Raw genomic sequence first — 19,164 nt, 5'->3', positions numbered from 1 at the left:
CAGCTAAGCATGTGCCCTTGTCATTTATATTTTGTTTTTAGCTTGTAACACTGACAGAAAAATCTCTGCGGAATAAAGAACCAGTTTCCTGAGTGCATGAAGCTATATTGTTATTTGCATGTTTCCAGGATTTAAGTAAAGGGTGTTTTTCGCTCGGAACATTATTTATCCTTTCTATTCTTACATGTTTATGGTACTGAAAAACATTATTAACAGCTGCTAAGCTGTCTAGTCTCTCATTTTGCTTCTGCTGATTCTAATTTTGTTGATTAAATAGTACAAGAGATTAGGAGTCTTTTTTTTATTAAATGACATGTTTTGTTTTGTTTTTTTTTCTGTAAAGCCCTGAGTAAAATTTCTCACTTTTGTTAAAGCCACTCTTCCCTGTGTATTACATAATGTGTTTATGGAAGTACATGGTAAGCCGTTCTTGTTAGGTCAGGTGAGCCGTTCCGGTTTTGCCTCTGTTAATTCAAGGATGTGTTTGGGCATATGCTGTACATGGTTGGTTGGCCAAGGATGCATGATGGAAAGGAGTTCTGAAGTTACCAAGAAATCTCTTGTATTTTATAACAACCCCGCCCGACAGACCCTGGCTAAAGCCTTAAAGGAAATGGGATTCTTCAGCTTGCTGTATTTTACTTTATTTTGTACTTGACTATATAGTACCCTTAACAAATAAACAAGTAAACAAAAATTTAACCTCATTTATAACAGTAGTGATTGGAAATACCGGAGTGCCCACAACATAGGATTAAGGAAATAATGATGCAGCTGTTGGATTAAATGTTACACAGCCATTTAATGTTGTCTAACATGAATGGCTTTGGAGAGTTTTCATAATATATTATGAATTTAAAAAGCAGGCTATCTATGTGTAATTAACATGCAAATTTCTGTTTTTAAAAAGCTTTGAAGGATGCACCTTAAATATTTATAGTTTTCTCAAAATGCCTGGGTGGCTCAGCCAGTTAAATGCCTAACTCTTGATTTTGACTCCCGTCATGATTTCAAAGTTCATGAGTTTGAGCCTCACGTTGGATTCTGTACTGACAAAGTGGAACCTGCTTAGGATTCTCTCTCTCCCTCTCTCTGTCCCACTCCCACTCACATGCATGCTCATTCCCTCTCTCCTCTTTCTCTCTCTCTCAAAAAAAATATAGTTTTCTCAAGTGGTAGGATTGTGTGTGGTATCTGTTGTTTTCTTTATGCTTTCTATTATTGTCTGATTTTTCTCTAAAAACACGCAACTTAACATTTTCAGTCACATTGTGTAAATAAATGTTCTAATAAAATTTCACAGTTAAAAAAGTATTGAGGAAAAAAGAAATCAATACTTCTTGCATTTTTGTTACTATAGCACTATTCAATAATTGTTACAGAGTTAGTTGTATATACATTATTGTGCATATTATATTCATATACAAGATTATATATAACAAGTGTATAACTCTTATTAAGCATGTATGCCACGTGTTTGGTTGCCAAGTGCTTCATGTCAGTTTTCTTATTGGCTTCTCAGAATATTAAGTTGAAAGAAAATATAATCATCCCCAGTATATAGATACGCAAACTGAGGCTTTGGCCAATTGGGTTCTTTGCCCTCAGTCATGCAGCTACTGAGTGACAGAGCCCAGCTCTGAACAGGAGTCTAAGGCCCAAGCCCGTGCTCTTAAGCACCACACTTCGCTGTTCCCCTTTTCACATTGCCATTAGATGTTAGCAGTGGTTTTGCCTGTATTCATCCCATAACCGGTCTTGGATTTCTCATTGTGGAAGAACATACAAACTCCATTTGAGAGTGAATTTTAAAGATGATCATGCGATAATGATTGGATCACTGTACCTGTGTCACAATTTCCTGTAACTCCCCCTTCCCAAAACCCATAAAAGCCCTACCCCACCTTTGTTTGGGGCTCTCAGCATGGATCCACTGCGCTAGTAAAGTCTGTGAGCCCGAGCTTAGGCCCGGCCAGCCTAATAATAAAGCCCTTTGCTTTTGCATGCGTGACTCGGTCTCCCTGGTGGTCTCTGGTTTTTGGGGACAATGTTGAAATCTGGGCATAACAGGGGATGGACTAGATGGGGGGATGGGCATTAAGGAGGGCACTTGTTAAAAAGAGTACTAGGTGTTGTATGTCAGTGATGAATCACTGAATTCTACTCCTGAAACCAATATTACACTCTATGTTAACTAACTAGAATTTAAATAAAAATTTGAAAAAAGAAAAAAATAAAGATGATCGCAACTGAACTAAAATGGATGGTTCACACCCGTATTAAATCCTGAAATATCCATTGACTAATCAGCAGATTGTATTTTGCACATTTTACAGAGTAATGCAAAATGTGTGTTTCTATTTAGGAGGGAAAGATACATGTGAGTTGCATCAGTGATTGCAGTTGTGAAATTTACACCGGTTTCCTTTATTGTGGGTGCAGGGGTGTATGTTTTAAGTTTGGAGTAAGCGCTCTGAACCACATGGGGCAAATCATTTGTGCTTTGAGGTCATGCCATGACTGGGGCTGGGCACCTGAGGTTACCAGAGGGCCTGTGGCAGGAAGGGCATTGCTAATGCAGAATCGTGTGTGCATAGGAACCCAAAGGGTGTAAGTGAGAACACTGCTTCCAGGACCAGCAAAGGCACCCGTCAGTTCTGGTGTCACATTTGGGCCTCAGTGAACTTCTGTGTAACCCCTTTGAGAGCCCCATTCTATCCCACTTTCTATGAGATTCCCAAAAAGTACATCTCAGTAACTAATCCACAGAAAACACAGTCTTGTCTGGCATTATCTTCTGCCTGCCCTCCTAAAATTAAGTGCAACTAACTTTAATCAAATTATAATAAAAATTGTGCTAAGAGAATAAAATTATACTCAACATATCTAGTCAGAGAGCTCTTTGAGCTGTTAAGCATTTAGCTGATATATATTTGCATACCCAAGTATAATGTTGCAGCTTTTGAAACCACTGAATGAATGAATATTTAAGAAAAAGAACTCTTGATTGTTTTAGTTCGTGTGCATAGTTTCCAGCACATTTATACTCGCCCATGCTGTGTGGAGGCGAGACGGAAAGCCTCATCACTACTATATGAAGCTAACAGTGGTTCTTATTTTTATGTTTTACACACCACACACACATTATGCACACGGAGTATTGTTTTGTGAGCTGAGTTATGTGTGGGAGTCGGAGAGAGCTATTTGTATCCTGGCTCTTTCCTAATTGTGTATCCTTAGGCACATCACTGAACTATTCTGTGTCTTTCATCGACTTAAAAATGGAGATGTTCCTCATCGCCTAGTTTATTAAACAAAAGCTTCTTTTTTAAAGGTAGATAATATATGTCCAGTCATACAGATATGAGGCATCGTTCCTTCCCTTTTTTCACTTGCCCCCATGAGCACCATTTGCGTCTTTGGAAAGACTTTTTTCAATGGTGACTCAGAGTTTAATTGTTTATCTCTCTGCTCTACTCCTGTTCTTTTACCCACCCCCACCCTGATGTTCTCCGTTCTCCCTTTTATATTTTTCTTCTCATTAAGAAAGGTTTTTTTTCACATTTAACAGAGGCTCTTAATTTAGCACCTAATGCAATAAAATAGATATATGTTTGGAATACATTTATAAGTTTTTTTTAATTGAAGTTACATAATATAATGCGTAGACCGTAAATGTGTTCCTGAGTTTTGACAAATGAATATATCCACGTATCAAGCACCCCCTGTCAGGATGATATAGAACATGCCTGTCACCTGGGGAAGTTGGGCAGAAGCTTGTCTGTGTTGGGGTATGGTTCATTGTCTCCAGATTCTTTGGTTTTCTTGGTTTGGGGCATGTCCGTCTCCACCTCATGTTGACTGTCCCTCTCCCACAGTCTCGGAATAGACTTTGTTCACTAGCCCCTTTTGTTGGTGATGTGATTTTTTAATGGGAGATAATTTGCGTGCTGTTTCTGTATGATTTTTCCTGTCTCCATCCTCCCCACTCCCCACCCCACCACCAGGTCTGTCTTCCCTTGAGTAAATTCTGCTGGCAGCATGTTTTATGGTTTACCACTACTTGATTCAGCCTCTGAAGAGGTCAGGTAAGGGGTCTTGGAGTGCTCCGTATCAGAAGCGTTTTGGTGTTTGACATTGTCTGACGCCTTCCATTACATAGAATCTCCATAGTTATGTGCAGAAGTCTTTCTACCCCTCAGAAATTAGTAACATGTACTCAAAGTCTCGGTGATCGTCAATTTTAAGAAATTCACCTCAGCGCCACACCAGGAAATACTTTGCTTGTTTGCCTTGTTGGGTTTTTTTCCTCTGCAAATAGATGATGGCTCTTGATTAGTACAGAACTCTCCATCTTGTATTTTAAGTCAGTTGTCTGTGATTTTTTTTAAAGCATTCCTTATATATAAAGGATGACCCTAAGTAATGTTTGTAAAGTATTATCGAAAGTTGCCAGCCATCATTCTGCTTTTATTTTTTGAATCAATGACTACACTAATACTTTTGAAATAATTCGTCCAATGAGCATTGCTTATTGAGACTATTTTAAAAAGATCGAAAGTATGTTTGTCCCACCTTCGCTGTGTATTTACACCTCTTCGATTTTGCTTTATGAGCAGCAAAAGCAAACTGTCACTATTTGCTGTAAATTGAAGCTTTTAATAACTATGTCTGTTCTACAACATTTGTCAGCTTTGAATATTCTGTCAGTAGAAAATAAAAATAGCAGGGAAGCTCAGCAGCAGTGACAGAGAGAATTTATCTGCTTACGTTAAAGGAAGGTAAAAAATACAATCTTGAAGGGTGAGCATTTGGCATTTTTCCTTCAAATGATGTAAATTTGAACTGGCTCTTCCTCGAATAAATTTTAGATGAAAAGTAGGCAAAAACAAATGAATAAGTTTCATCATTAAACACAGAACACCTTTTAACCTAGAGAGAATAGAGCACCTTTTCATCTAGAAAGGAAAGAATAAAGAGGTAATTTCAGATGATCGAGTCAATCACATATGCCTTGTTTGACATCAGCTTGAAAAATAAACTTTGTAAGTAACATAAAAAGGAACATGGCAGCTCAGTAGCAAAAACTTAGACGCATAGAGCATTTAAATTTTTAAACTATTTCATAGTAAAAATTCATGTGCAGAGAATCATCTTGGATCTGTGACAATAAAAAATTAATTTATCTAATAAAGATCATTCTAGTAAATCAAATCTAAATAAATTCCATAGTTCACATTTTTGTTCACAAATCATACATGTCAGTTAGAAATATTAAAAACCTGAATGAAATATGTAATATGAGAAATTTACTGCCTTCTCCTTTTTAGACAAAAACATAAAAAATCTTTCAGGTCTTCCTCTTGCTGATTCTCACTTCGTTAGTTTGAAGTCAGTTCTTGCCATTGTGTCTCTTTCTTTTCTGTACCTGTCTTGTCTGTCAGAGTCTCTCCTCAAAAGATGCCCTTATCATTATGGTTTTCAGTAGCAGTGAACATTTATGAAGCAACTACTGTGTGCCGTGTTTGACAAACACCGACAGTTGGTCATTATTTTGAGTAGAAGAAAAACACTGGCTAAACTGCTTCGCTCTCTATGCTACTAGCGTACGGTAGTTAAACCTCAGTGGTAACGGGAAGGTGATAAACGGAGCAGGACGCGCCTGCCTGTTAGCTTGTCCGCCTTGTGACGTGCCTGCAAATAACAGAGGATCTGTAAACAACCAAAATGGGCTACGAAGATGGTCTCTGCTTTCACAGAGTGGACATGCCTTCATGTTTTAATTTAGTTTTGTATTAGCGTTATTCCACTATTACATATTGAGCCCGAGGGAAAGAAGCATGCTAATTATTGTCTAAAGTAATGAGATAATTGCATACGTGTCATTTGACAAAGCCTTCTACAGGTGTGTTACTTTGTGATGAGAAATGCCTGCTCTGAATCCATCCTCCGCAGGGCGTGGAGATGGGGAAGAGATTTAGGTAGTAGAACAGGTTTTGTTTTTTAAACAGAAGTCCTGAAATAGTCGTTCAGTACCATAAAAAGTTTTCGCTGGTATCAAGTTGGGAATTCATTTTATCACTGTGTGTAAATGGATTTGTTTTTTCCTCAATAAATGTCCTTTTGTCTTACTAAATTCATTGCAATAAGATTAAGGAGTGATTTCCAGCAACATTGGGCCATTAGTCAACCATTCATGATGTATGAAGACCCTTGTGTTTTTTCCTACCGAGGATTTTCATACTGAACTCAGTGAGGAATTCAGTTGTGTTCTTTCCACCCCCTACAGAAATCTGTGAAGAATTTAGTAGGGAGGAGAGGAGAGGATGATTCTACCTCTTGGTACATTTTCTCTATTGCGATTTGCAAGATAGTGATAACAAAGCCTTTGATTTCATTTTCTTTCTTTTTGTGCCTCTCCCATGTAGCAAACTCAAAATGTTTGTCTTTGTCTTCTTTTCTTAGCTCTGATTTTAAGGACCTCTCAGGGTTTACAAAGCTCTGTCTCGGGTTATTTCAGGTACCGTACTTTTTAAATGCCGATAAGATTCTTCCCTTTGAATGTGCTTTTTCTTTTTAATTTTGTTAATTGACTTGGATAAATAAGTTATCCCAGTTGTTTGGATATTGAAGGAATAAGATGCATATCTCAGAGAGAGAGAGTAATTTAATTCTGTTTTCAAACACACTGAGTATTGTGTCTTCGTGATTCACAAGGACCCCTTCTAATCTGCATTTTGTCAGGGTGTTTGTCTCGCTTATGAATAAATTTGAGTGAAAACGCTTTTTAAGTTACAGCTGCATTGATGGTTCAAAAATAAATTAAAAATAAAAATGAGATTGTTAAAGTCTTTGATGTAGCGGGTTCATAAGGTTCTCGTATTTTTTTAAAGAAATATTTAAATGGATTTCCCTTAACTATTTAAAAGTCTGAGGACAGAATCACATTTTATAGGACACCTAGTGGAAAGAGCAAGAGAAGTATACTACCCCCTTGTAAACATATGAAAACTAATGCTTTTATACCTCATGACTTAGATAAATTTAACACTTTTTAACCCCCATTGCTTCCTGTTTTTAACTGTTAGGTGAAGCAGAGCTAGTAATTAGAAAACAGTATCTTGCTTTTCAGAGGCAGTTATGGAAACTCTTTGGAAATCATCTGTATAGAAGCCAGATACATTTGATTCTCTGAAAGCCATTTTCTTTTAAGTATGAGAGTGAATCCCTGAACTTCCTGTTGAATTTCAGGGAAAAAATGAATATTGGTGGTTTATCTTAGCCATCTGCACACCTGCCTCCCTCATCATTGTGTCCTTCCTGCTTCCTCAAGTTATAAACTTGACTAATTGGAGATTGCAGCCTCTACTTCTCCAAGTAGCTCTAGTCAGAAGCTTTTAACAAGTGTTGACTTACCCTCACAGCAGTAAGCAGTGTATCAGGAGAGTCAGTGAACTGGTTGAGCATCTGAGAGCCCAGATTAGCTGACCTCAGTAGTTTTAACTGTCTTTAAACTGTCTAGTTTCCCCAAAATGGTCAGTCTTGGAGAGACTGAAAACGTGACTCAAAGAGCCTCAGTCAGAAGTAAGCCCTTGGTTTAGCGGTTATTCCATTTCTTCTTAGGTGGCAGCCAGAGAACAGTCACGTGCTGAAGAGCTCACATACTGTTACTTCTTTAATGGCTTTATTGGATTGTAATTCACAGACCCTACAACTCACCCGTTGAGAGTATACAGTTCGGTGACTTTTATTCATACAGCTCATCCAGACTGTTCTCCAGAGAGCATGCACCATCTTACATTTACGCCAGCAATATGTGAGGGCTCCGGTGTCTCCACGTCCTGGCCCTCACGTGTTGCTTTGCCAAGTCTTTCTGACGATAGCCATCCTAGCAGATATGAAATGGTACTGTGGCTTTAGTTTACATTTCCGTCATGGCTGAGATGTGGAGCGTGTTTTCGTGTGCTTATTCGCAGGTCTTCATTTTGGGAGAGTATCTTACAGACTGATTCCACCACAGTACCTGATGAAACTATGGCTGAGAAGTATCTGCTAACATGTGCCAGGCCTGTACCTAACCCCTGAAGCTGAGAAGAGCTTTGGGCACTGCCTCGGCGGCTTACAGGGTAAAAGGAAGGACAGTACTTGTTAACAGATACACAAAATAAAGTCTTTGTGGGAGCTATGATGGAAGGAAGTGTGGGCACAGAACAGTGGGAACGTAAGGGGGAAGAGTTTACTTCTGCTGGAGAGAAGGGCTTTGATCAAGAGAGAAAAAAACATGGCGATGGCGGTGTTGGTTCTACTGTGAACAGTTCTGTCTCAGGCGTGGGACCAAGAAGGAGGCTCTCACAATGAAAAGACAAAGCTCCTGACTCTATTAAGAGCAACAAGTGGCCATTGTGGAACTTGAATCTTGACCATCAAAATGTGGTGGACCACAGTTCCAGACAGCATTGCTGAGCTGGTGTCTTTCTCCTTTATGCCAGCCTTCCTGATTGGGGAACCTGCTTTCTCGTATCTGTTAAGTTGGGGCAAGACCTCACTCAGCAGCTGAACAAGAGCTGTGTCTGTTTGGTCCAGAAGCTGCTTTTGTTACTTGTTTTTGAATGCACATGAGAACCCCTTTTAGTGCCTGATTGACATCTGAAAAAAAATCCTTTTAGAAAAATATGTGATTTGTAATCTTAAATTACTGAAATATGAAATTTCCTCCATAGGACTTTTGCAGTGTAAAAGAATTGTTTTCTTTTGTAAAATATTTTACTCTTTTCCCTGATTTGGTGTTTATTTTCAGGTGTTTTTCTTTCTGTTTTCTTTCTGATAGCATTTATAATGGTTTTGGAGAAAAAGATGAGCTTCTGTGGAACATAGAGATAAAGCCACCTTTGGTACTAAATCTCACCTAGTACACTTCTACCTCTTAAAGACACTCCAAGATCATTTTCAAAAGATATACAGGAGGATCGACTTTTAGCATCCCCAATGAGCTCAAGTCCTCATTTATGTTTACTAAATTTGCAACTCTGACATGACATTTTAGAAAGCCATATAACACGTTTTTGCCAATTGGTTCCGACGTTTGATGGCTTACGGAGAAATAGATTTGTGTCTTGAAACTTCTGGAACCTTTCCAGAGTTACTTTATTCCCCCTGAAAGAGGGTGCTGAGGATTCAGAAGTATTAAATGATGCCACGCAATATTCCAGATTTTATTTTCTGTAGGTAACATTAGATGAGGAACAGGGAATTTTCTGGAATGCTTTCATGGGCAAATAGGCTGTTGCAGAAATGCCTTGAAATAATCGAAGCTCAGTTATTTGTACTAGTATTTTCTTAAATATAATTAAATATACATTATATTACATATTTTTGCTTAAGATCGCTATTAATAGCAGTGGGAAAACTTTCATTCCTAGTGCCTTGTGCTGTGAATATTACCCTCATGTCACCATAAATATTCCCTCCCCTTCCCTTCTTTCTGCAGACCCATTCAGCATGCGCACATCAGAACTCTGCACTCCGTGTGGCACTTAGTTCCAAGGCCTTGGAGACCCACAGAGTCTGGTTCAGATCCAGCGTCGCTCTATGACCTCAAGCAAGTTCTTTAACCTCACCTACCTCTCGATACCCTCTTTTATAACTCATAAAATCAGAAATAGTACCTACATCCTAGGACCGCTGTGAGGAGTAACTGAGGTTGTGCATGGCAAGCCCATGGCAGAGCACCTGGCAGGTGGCACACCCCACTCTCGTCGTCTATACTTGTCACTGTGGTTAAAACGCACTTAGTGGGAAAGGCCACTATGAACATTCAGATCCATTAGACAGTCCAGAAACGTTGTTGTGGTGATAACTCACTTTGAAAACATGAATCCCCTGTATCAGTTGTAAGTCGTCTTCATCCAGATGTGTTTTGGGTACGTTGTTGATAATTGACACAGCTTCTCTTCACTGCGGGCTGAGTCGTGCAAGGCACAGCTCAGAGGCCGGAGGTGGGAGGTGATGGACATGCAGTTTCCAATTCAGCTGAGCCCCAACCCTGTCAGGATGGTCTCCACTCTGTAGATTTGGAAAGAGGCAAAGGGAAGTTAGGTGAGTTTCCCATGATTACATGGTCAGCATGGGTGGTACCTGGATCCGTAACAAAACGGATCACTTTACGTATTGACCACTTTTGTATATTAGTTGGGTGGGGGCAAATTATGACACAGGTTGCCATTTCATTTCTTGGAAGGAGATAGAGTAAGGTGTAACAAGAGTTTACCATTTTTCACAAAGCAAAAATCAGTTTTGCATCCTCAAGTGTCCACGGTAAACCCACGCTGAGGTAAAGGGTAGCCACTGTTTTTAAGGCAGTCATGGTATTTCTCTTCTTAGTGACAGATCACATCCGTTACCCTTTTCCACAAATCATCACTGTGCGTTTGGTGTTGTCCAGACACCTGTACGGTTCACATGGCAGGATGTTACCGGATTTGCTTCTCATACCGTATTCTGATTTTTAAATCAAGCAGTTCGGTACAGACTTAACAGTCCTTCACTGTCGTATCTCCGAAGAGCCGTCCTGTTTTATAAATCCCTTCATCATGAAAACAGGGCTCAGGGTTTGCATTTTGTTTGTTGGTTGGTTTTGTCTCCTGAGTAAATTGAGCAGTAAACACAGGTGTTGATCAAAAAGAACTTTCTACCTTTCACCTTTTAGAATGGCCATTTTAATTTTAACATATTGATAAATTTCTCTTTTGGCTTATTACTTAAAGAATAAGCATCATGTTTTTCTGTGCATATATTATATCACAGAAATCTGACTTTTAATAAGTAAAGAAAAGCATAAATATTTGAAATCTTGAGACTAGCAAAGAATTGTATATAAATTTAAAATGAAGGATTCACCAGGATGTTGTCCTGTGAACCGGTTAGTCCTTGGGAAATAGGCCTAAGGTTGGTGCTTTTATCAATCAGCTGTTCCTTTAAGCATCCTTGAAGAGACTGTCTATCTGTATGAAGGGAAAAGAATGTTATAGAATGGGTTTTAAGAATAATCTCATTTTCCATAGCACTGGTACCCCTTCAAAGCCAGGCATGATATTTCTATTTACTTCCTGTATGAAAGCATGCCATCCTGGATATAATTAATGGCCAGAAAATTTAAGACAAAAGAAAATGGGTCTCCCTCAGCCTACAGCACACAGTCTGTGAAAAAATTGCTGATTAAAAAAAGTTACCCAGATGCCATAGGTAGTGGGAGATTTCTGTTGCCAACCAGAGTTCAAAGTCAGAAGCTGGTACTGGTGCAGTTTCTACCTTTTCTGCCGGTTTCTGTCCGGATCTCCGGGTCTCCACAGAGCAGCGCCTGGCTGTTGGGTGCATGGCTCTTACCGATTCGGCCCTAGTCTTCCAAACCATCTCTTACCATGTCGGTTGGTTCTTTCCCCTCTCCCCTACCTGCCTCTGCACATCCGTCTACTTTTTTGTAACTTAACTAAAGAGTGAATGTCAGCGTGCTTTTCTGTCACCAGGTAACGTGTGAGATGATAGAGGAAGTAAAAGACTAAAATCATACTGATTTCCATGAGCACCTCCACACAGACCCAAGTCCTTCCTATGAGTGTCTCAATGAAAATGTGTCCACAGCAGCCCATACCATATATGGGATTGTGTGTGTGTGTGTGTGTGTGTGAGAGAGAGAGAGAGAGCGAGCGAGCGAGCGTGCATGTGTGTGTTTGCAAATAGCCTTGTTTAATTCTTCCCTTTACTTTGAGGCAAAAAACTTAATAGCATAAACAATTTGCTGGTGACAGGCCGTTCTGTCAGGTGATTGCCTGTGTGGCTCTGCAGGGCCTGCCTTTAATGGTGCTGATGGTGGGAAGACTAGTGGGCTTCCTGCCTAATATTATCGTGGGGAGGGGATCCATTGTTCAGCTCCCTGCTTCGGTTGCATTGACTGAGCACCTGTGCTACATTCACGACAGGGACTCATGTGAAGATAGATCTGTCTTTACCCGTGTGAACTATACAGTGCATTAGGGTAGTCACTCTCTAATCAAATAGTCTCACATGCCGATATGTATTATAAACTGTAGTAAGTATGGAGAAGGAAAAGTACACTGCGCTCTGAGAGCTTGTACCAGGAGACCTGATAGCCCAACAAAGCTGTGCAAAGTGGCAGGAGCTAACAAAAGAATGAGAAGGGTGAGGGGAGTCCAGCAGCATGTGTGGAAGGGCATTCCTGGCAGAGAAAGCTGCACATGCAAAGGCCCTGTGGCAGCAGAGAGCATGGCTTATTTGCGGAGTTGAGTCTGCTTGTAGCAAAGAGAATGATCCCAGGTGAAGTCAGTGCCGGGCAGGAACCACCATCTGCTAGCTGGTAGCCCATTCTGAGGATTTTTATCCTAGAGTGAAGAGAAAAGGGCGGGAGTGTGAGCAGTTTTGCTTTTGGAAGATCACTTTCAGCTACGCGCACAGAACAGAGTGGAGAGGCCAGTGGAGGTAGAGAGACCACTTGCTGGGCCATAGCAGGGGCCAAGATGTGAGGCGTTGTAGCTTGGACAGGGGGTGAGGAAGAGGTTAAGAAAGTTATTTAGGGGGAAAAGTTGGAAGCATGTGGGTGATGATTGGATAGGAAGAAGGGTGAAGTGTCCAGGGCTGTTTTGAGGGGTTGTGTTCTCACTTAAGACAAAATAATTCAGGGTCTAAAATTACAAGTGCTCTTGGAAATAACCGGAATCCAATAGGCCACATGTGTTCTTCTCCCCTCTCTTTCCTCCTCCTTCCCTTCCTCCCTTCCTCCCTCCCTCCCTCCCTCTCCTTCTTTCTTAATTTTTTTAACTTTCTGGTATAACTCAAGCAAAAATATTAGCTGCTTGCAGAGAAACTTTGGTTTCTAATTTTGCAAGTGCCCAATGTCATATTCGTTCCTAGTAATATGAAATGGGATGTTTGATATGAATTTTTCCCAAAATATATTGTCTTGTTTATGTTAAAAAACGTATAACTTCGGAGCACTTACTTTAAACACTCTGGGAGATAAAACATGAGCTGGCTAGGTTGTTTCTGGGTGCTAAAACCAAACGTCTGCATGAATTGCAGTGTTGCTGTAAATATTTCCAGGCACAGACAGGTGGATGCAATAGGAAAAGCCCGAACAAATTCTTAGGATGCCAATATTGTCACAGAGTCTCCATGCAGAATGAAGTTGTTTGACAAAGTGTTTCCCTGGTGATTTGGCTGCAGATGAAAATGTCTTCAGCAATAAAATTCCGTGCTTGAGCCTCCGCTCCGTGCACGCATCAGTCAGCAAATGACATATCAAGGATCTTTTTTGCTGTATTAGTTAATATGTTGGCAGAAATATGTGAAACATTGTTATTCCCCTCAATTTCTATGCCTGGATATTTTTTTTTCCCTACGCTTAAACACACATTCATTTTACCAAAATATTTTCCAGCCATGCATCTATGACTAATCGATAGGATTGCATGAGAACAGAGATAAAAAGTTTTTTATTACAAGGGTTTTCTTAGTTACCAGTGGCAGAAGACGTATAATGGCCAAAGCTACTGTTTTGCCATCATTTGTGAATAGCTTCGGGGAAATTTAAGGGTTGGTAAGGCAATTAGCGATGAAGCGTATTTTAATTATAGGAACTGGAGAAGCTGTGTACAGCTTTATGAATTAATACATTATTGTTTAATAGGTCACAGTCACATGTGACTTTAATCACACTTCTTGTAGCCACAGTTTTATTAGCAGTCGTGTTTTATAACTTAATAATTTATACATAATGAGTTCTGAAGTTCCATTTGCGTGGTATTGGGGAAATAATTTGCCCCATACATTAGCACTCATAAACAGCAGAGTCCTGCCTGCAGTATCAAAGCTGAATAATTGTCCAAGATCCTGTTACATTAAAAGGTACTTTTAATAATGAGATCAGATCATTTTGTACGGCTTTATGTTATTTCTGTGGATGCCAAGTCTGGCTTTCCCGAAGTGATTTAAGAAAGAGGAGTGAAGATGAATCACAGTAATTTCACACGTATTTAATAAGCATGATTACCCAGTGAGGTCCACATTCATCCTTGTAGTTGGGAAAACTGTAAGGGATTGAATTCATCCTGCATTATAGACTTTTTTTGTTTGTTTCACACTGTCCCCCCAGCCCAGCATCTCCAGGCTGCAGTGCGTGTCAGAAGCTATCAAAGGACCAGATTGAGCCAAGTGTATCTTAATGGCACGTGCAGCATACTTTAGCTCAGGCACTGCAAAGCGTCCGTGCACCCTCGCCCCTGGGTATCCACTGTCACCTCAGGGAAAGCACAGTCACCTCCCACCCAAAGCGGCTTCTCAGCGAGCCCCTGGGAGAACACCTCCAGCCCGTCCTCACCCAGAAGCAAGGGAACTCACACTCGGTGACTGACGACAGCAGGCACCCGGCTAGTTGATGCTTGTCATTTTCATCAAGATTTTATTTTCAATCACAAACCCACTGGGGCCTCAGTTCTGGAAAGTCTTTTGAGACCACTCAGTGATATTGGAGAATCTGGAGGCTAGGGTGATCTGTGTATGCTGCAAAAGGGCATTCTATTCAAAGAAGCTTGGAAAACTTGAAGGGGAAACTTCACCGACAGCTAGAACATCCAGGGTGCAGCCTTTCCCAAACTTTATTGACCCCAGAGCATGGTTTTTGGGGTTTTTTGGACGTCTTATCCTTAGTTTCTTTCTTTATGGAATATACAAATAAAAATATATAAAACCTGTAAAAATTCAATCAGGTAAATTTGAAGATGTAACTGGCTTTATTAAACCATTCATGAATCAGGCAGCCTCCCGTCTAGCAAGTATAGGGGAGTTTCGCTGAATTCACCAAAAGAAAGGCTTTTATAGATAGTTTTTAAATCATTTTTAATGTTTATTCTTGAGATAGAGAAAGAATGACAGACCATAAGCAGGGGAGGAGCAGAGAGAGAGGGAGACACAGACTCTGAAGCGGGCTCCAGGTCCAAGCTGTGTCAGCACAGAGCCTGACTCAGGGCTCGAACTCAACAAACCGTGAGATCCTGGCCTGTGCTGAAATCGGACGCTCAACCGACTGAGCCACTAAAAGAAAGGCTTTCAAAGGCAAGAATTTTTTTCTTTAAGGAGCAAGGAATTTATTAGCAAGAAATGCATTATTGAGGCAAAATTACCCTCCCAAGGGAAGCCAAAAAGGTCTCTCAGTAACTCTTCCTAGTACTAAGCGGGAAATTTGATATTAATTTGTTGAAGGCTACATAGGTAGAAGATTGAAACGGCAGGTAGGTTAGGTGGGAAGTCTGCATTTACTGCCATGGGGCCTTAACCCAAGTGATGCCATTTTGGGCCTGTGGTGTTTGTTTGTTTGTTGTTTTAAACATGAGTTACAGTGTTCTGTCCACAGTACAGATTTTGTCTGGGTAGAAGAAATAATGATGTATGTTCATGTGATTTTCAAGCCATGAAGCACCATAAAAAATGTCACCAATTAGGGTTATTTTTCTGCTTTGATCTTTTTGGAAATCAAGTGTCAGAGAAACGGTGTGCCAAATTCTTTAATTGTTTAGTTTCTAGTGGCCTGGACACTGTTCCTGTGTCTTTTATTCCTCCTCCCCAACTCTTGTGTGTGGGGAAAATCTCTTCTTTGTGTGAGGGTCCACATTACTAACTGCATAGAAAAAGATCTTCAGCCTGTGGTTGATTGGAGTGTTGGTTTTTTTTTTTTAATATTTTTTTAATTCATTTTTGAGAGACAGAGAGAGACCGTGCAAGCAGGGGTGGGTCAGAGAGAGAGGGAGACACAGAATCCGAAGCAGGCTCCAGGCTCTGAGCTAGCTGTCAGCACAGAGCCCGACATGGGGCTCGAACCCACAAACCATGAGATCATGACCTGAGCCGAAGCCAGACGCTTAACCGACTGAGCCACCCAGGTGCCCCTGACTGTTGGTTTTAAGCGGTTTTACTAGTTGTGTTTATAGTGTCTTCTAACTGCTCCCTGTCCGTTATTAATATTGCTTAACAAGGCTTTTCTTTATCTTAATGCAACCGTATAATTATCTGTCTGTTTCCCATGCTCAGCTTTGCCCGATTGGTTTAAACTCTGAATAAAGGGTGAGGGGAGCAAAGGGAGTGAAAAACACGGCACATCCTTGCTGCACACCTATGTAGACAGCCTGCGCTACAAGAAACCTCCTTCTGGCTCCAGCTGCCTCATTTTTTTTCTTCAACTAGTTTATGCCCCAGTTGCATGTTCAGAAATGTGTATCGAATTAATAAGTAACTTTGCATGCCATAAATGCTGTTTTGACTTCATGTGGAGGCAAGATTGAATTTCTTCATGGTTTGATTCGCTGCTATTGATCCTCTTATGGCGATTTGGAGAACAGAGCTCAGATGGTTGCAGTGAGCTAATTTGTTGATAATGTAATTTATTTATAATGCTTTGGTTGCAGGAAGTAGAAGGAGCATGTTCCACTCAATACAAAGCGTAGTTTTCTTTTGTTATTCATTTACTCACTCAACCAAGATTTATAGTGCCTATTACTGGCCCGGGGTTCAACAGGGAATAAAATACAATCCCTGTCCTGGTGAAGTTTGCATTCTAGTGGAGAGAAAAAAGCAGTGGACAAATGCTGGATGGTGGGAAGTGTCAAGAAAGGACTCAGAGACCTGAAGGATGTGCAGAAATGGGAGTGGGGAGGGGTCCAGCCAGGTACACCCACCTGGGAAGAAAGAGTGAGGCCCCCGTAAGCTCAAAGAGATGACAGTGACAAAAGTTAGCCTTTGTTCTCAGTGAGACAGGAAGCCATGGTGTGTTTTGAGCAGAAGAGTGACAAGATCTGATTAATCTTGTAGAAGGATCACTGGTCCTGGAGGGTGCAGGGGGAGCAGAGAAAACAACTCAGAGGCCATTGCAGTGACCTAAGCAGGAGGGTGGTGGTGGGCGGCTGACACGGAGTGGGTGAGGAGTAGCATAGTGTGACAGGTGTGTTTGTGTTTTTTTGTTTTTTTTTTTTTTGAAGGGGAGAGGCTGACAGGGCTTGCTGGTGAGTTGGTTGTGGGATGGGAAGCAGGAAGTTGGTGTTGCTCTGGAATCCTGGGAGTGGAATGGATTTGAGAGAGTGGGGAGCTTGGATGCGCTGAAAGGGCTGCTTGGCAGGTGGCTCTCACAGTTTGGAGGCAGGACCAGGACCTGGCTGGAGATACAAGCACGAGTGTCCAGCGTGGGTAGTATGACTCAAAGTCATGAGTCTGAAGATCGTCATCTAGGGAATACAAACAGAAGAGGGCCAGAGACTGAGCCCCCGGGCACCCTGGTGTTTGAGAGGCAGCAGGAGGGGGAAAAAACAGTGCAGGGAACTGAGAGTAAGCCCTCAGTCATAAAGCGAGCCAAGAGACCATAATGTTCCAGAAAACATATGAATTAGTGGTGTCAGGAAGGTGGAAATTTATCAGTTTTGCCAGTTGCGGTTGAAAACTGGGGTAAGACAAGACTGAGATTGCCCTCTGGAGTTAACAATGCAGAGGTCCCCTCAAAGCTAGGAGCCTGTTTTGATAACAAAGAGGTTGGAATGGGAAGCTTAGCTTGGAATGAGTTAAACACAGAGAAGTCTTCGGAGAGTTGGCTCTGAGGGAAGGTTAGGATGGGCGGTAGCTGGAGGGGGATGTTGGGTCAGACAGGCAAGAATAAAGTATGTTTTGTGTTCATGTGAATGGTTAATGTGATGGGACAGGGATGGATGATGTAGCAGAGGGGACAGTTGCTAGAGAAATGTCATTGCATAGGTAGAAGGGATGGGGATCTGGAATGCAAGCAGAGCAGTTGTCCCTGGCCAGGGGTGCAGGCAGTTCCTGTGGGGTTAGGAGAGGAGGCAGGATGTGTGGTACTGGCAGGCTGGTGAGTGGGGGTTGGGACTGAGTGGAACTTCACTTGGGAATGTTTCACTTTTCTCTGTGAAATAGAGAACGAGGTTATCAGCTGAGAGGGAGGATGGATGAGGAAGTAGTAACGTATTTGAGGTTTGGGAGGAAAGGACATAAAATTAGCTAGCAAAGGGAGAAAGAATGTACTGAAGAAATGAGCGAGGATGGCCAGGACTACCAAGGACCCTGGTGATAATCCAAGCGAATTGAACTTTCCTCTTTGCGCTCACTGCATCAGAACTTGCCCAGAATACCTGCGAAAGTAGCCAGTGTTCCAGTTTACAAGTAAACCACAATTTTTTTATCCGTTGACCGATTATTGCACATTAATATTGTTTCTAGCTTGGGGTTATTATGACTACAGCTGCTATGCACATTTTTGTACAAGTCTTTATACGGACATATGTTTTCATTTCCCCTGGGTAGGTTCCTAGAAACAGAATCACTGGGTCGTAGAATAAACATATATTTAACTTGGGAAGAAACTGCCAGTTTTCTGAAGTGGCTGTTCTACAAAAGTCACCAGGCAAATGCTTCCCCCTGTTGGGTAGAAAATAAGCGTAGAGTAAATGGGAAATGCAAGATAGGAGAAATTTGTGGTCTCCACTTAGTCATTCCTGAGTCTTAGCAAAGTCACCGAACTATTATAGACTCAGTTTCCCCAAAAGCTACATGGAAGATATAAACTAGGTCATCTGCAAGTTCCCTTTTGAGATCCCACATTCTGTGAGTTTTGCTGAAATTCAGCCACAGTCATGAACAGACAAAAAACCTGATATCTGCACATTTTAATTCTGTAGGAATTGAGTTGCATTTAATGTGCGGGACACAGGAAGAAAATCTAGAACATATGGTTCAGAGGCAAAATGATTAGGCTTAGATGAAGCACACAGTTGCATGTGAAAATGACATACTCTTTAGAAGAAAAAATTGCAAGGTGACAGCAAATTTAACAGAATTTTATGTTAAAAATTTGCGTGCCTATGAATGGCTCCCATTTTGCTTTCCTTAAGACATCCATATTAGGAGACACAGTCGGGTGATTTGAGAACAAATTGCTTGCACATGCACTGTTTGGATTGTGGTGGCTCACTTGGAAATGAGAGGAATTCAACAGTGGCCTCTGTTACGGCTGCAGAACCACTGGCCACTCTCTGGTCGAGAACAGAGAACATTCCTTTCTGTTTCCTTCCAGCGACGGGAGAGAATCCTTCTTGCCATCTT

The 19,164-nt window shown here is 41.1% G+C and overlaps 1 protein-coding gene across 4 annotated transcripts in view; it reads left to right on the top strand.

Annotated features, from left to right (window-relative positions):
• The window catches only part of RSU1 (Ras suppressor protein 1), a 196,703-nt gene that overhangs the window by 143,936 nt on the left and 33,603 nt on the right, over positions 1–19,164 (top strand). Inside the window, exons 9-10 of one of the 4 annotated variants that reach the window (XM_029954266.1) lie at positions 6,466–6,520; positions 9,488–9,628. The exons of 2 other annotated variants lie outside the window; for them this stretch is intronic. In XM_029954266.1, the coding sequence (XP_029810126.1) occupies positions 6,466–6,520; positions 9,488–9,592 (160 nt within the window). In that variant the 3' untranslated portion in view covers positions 9,593–9,628. Of the gene's footprint in view, positions 1–6,465; positions 6,521–9,487; positions 9,629–19,164 lie in introns of those variants that run through there. One more of the 4 variants, XM_029954267.1, reaches the window with a different exon arrangement.

This window comes from Suricata suricatta, chromosome 10, assembly GCF_006229205.1.
Source record: "Suricata suricatta isolate VVHF042 chromosome 10, meerkat_22Aug2017_6uvM2_HiC, whole genome shotgun sequence".
Lineage (NCBI taxonomy): Eukaryota > Metazoa > Chordata > Mammalia > Carnivora > Herpestidae > Suricata > Suricata suricatta.
Note: the sequence above shows the minus strand (reverse complement) of the source record. Positions and strands in the feature narration are given on the sequence as shown.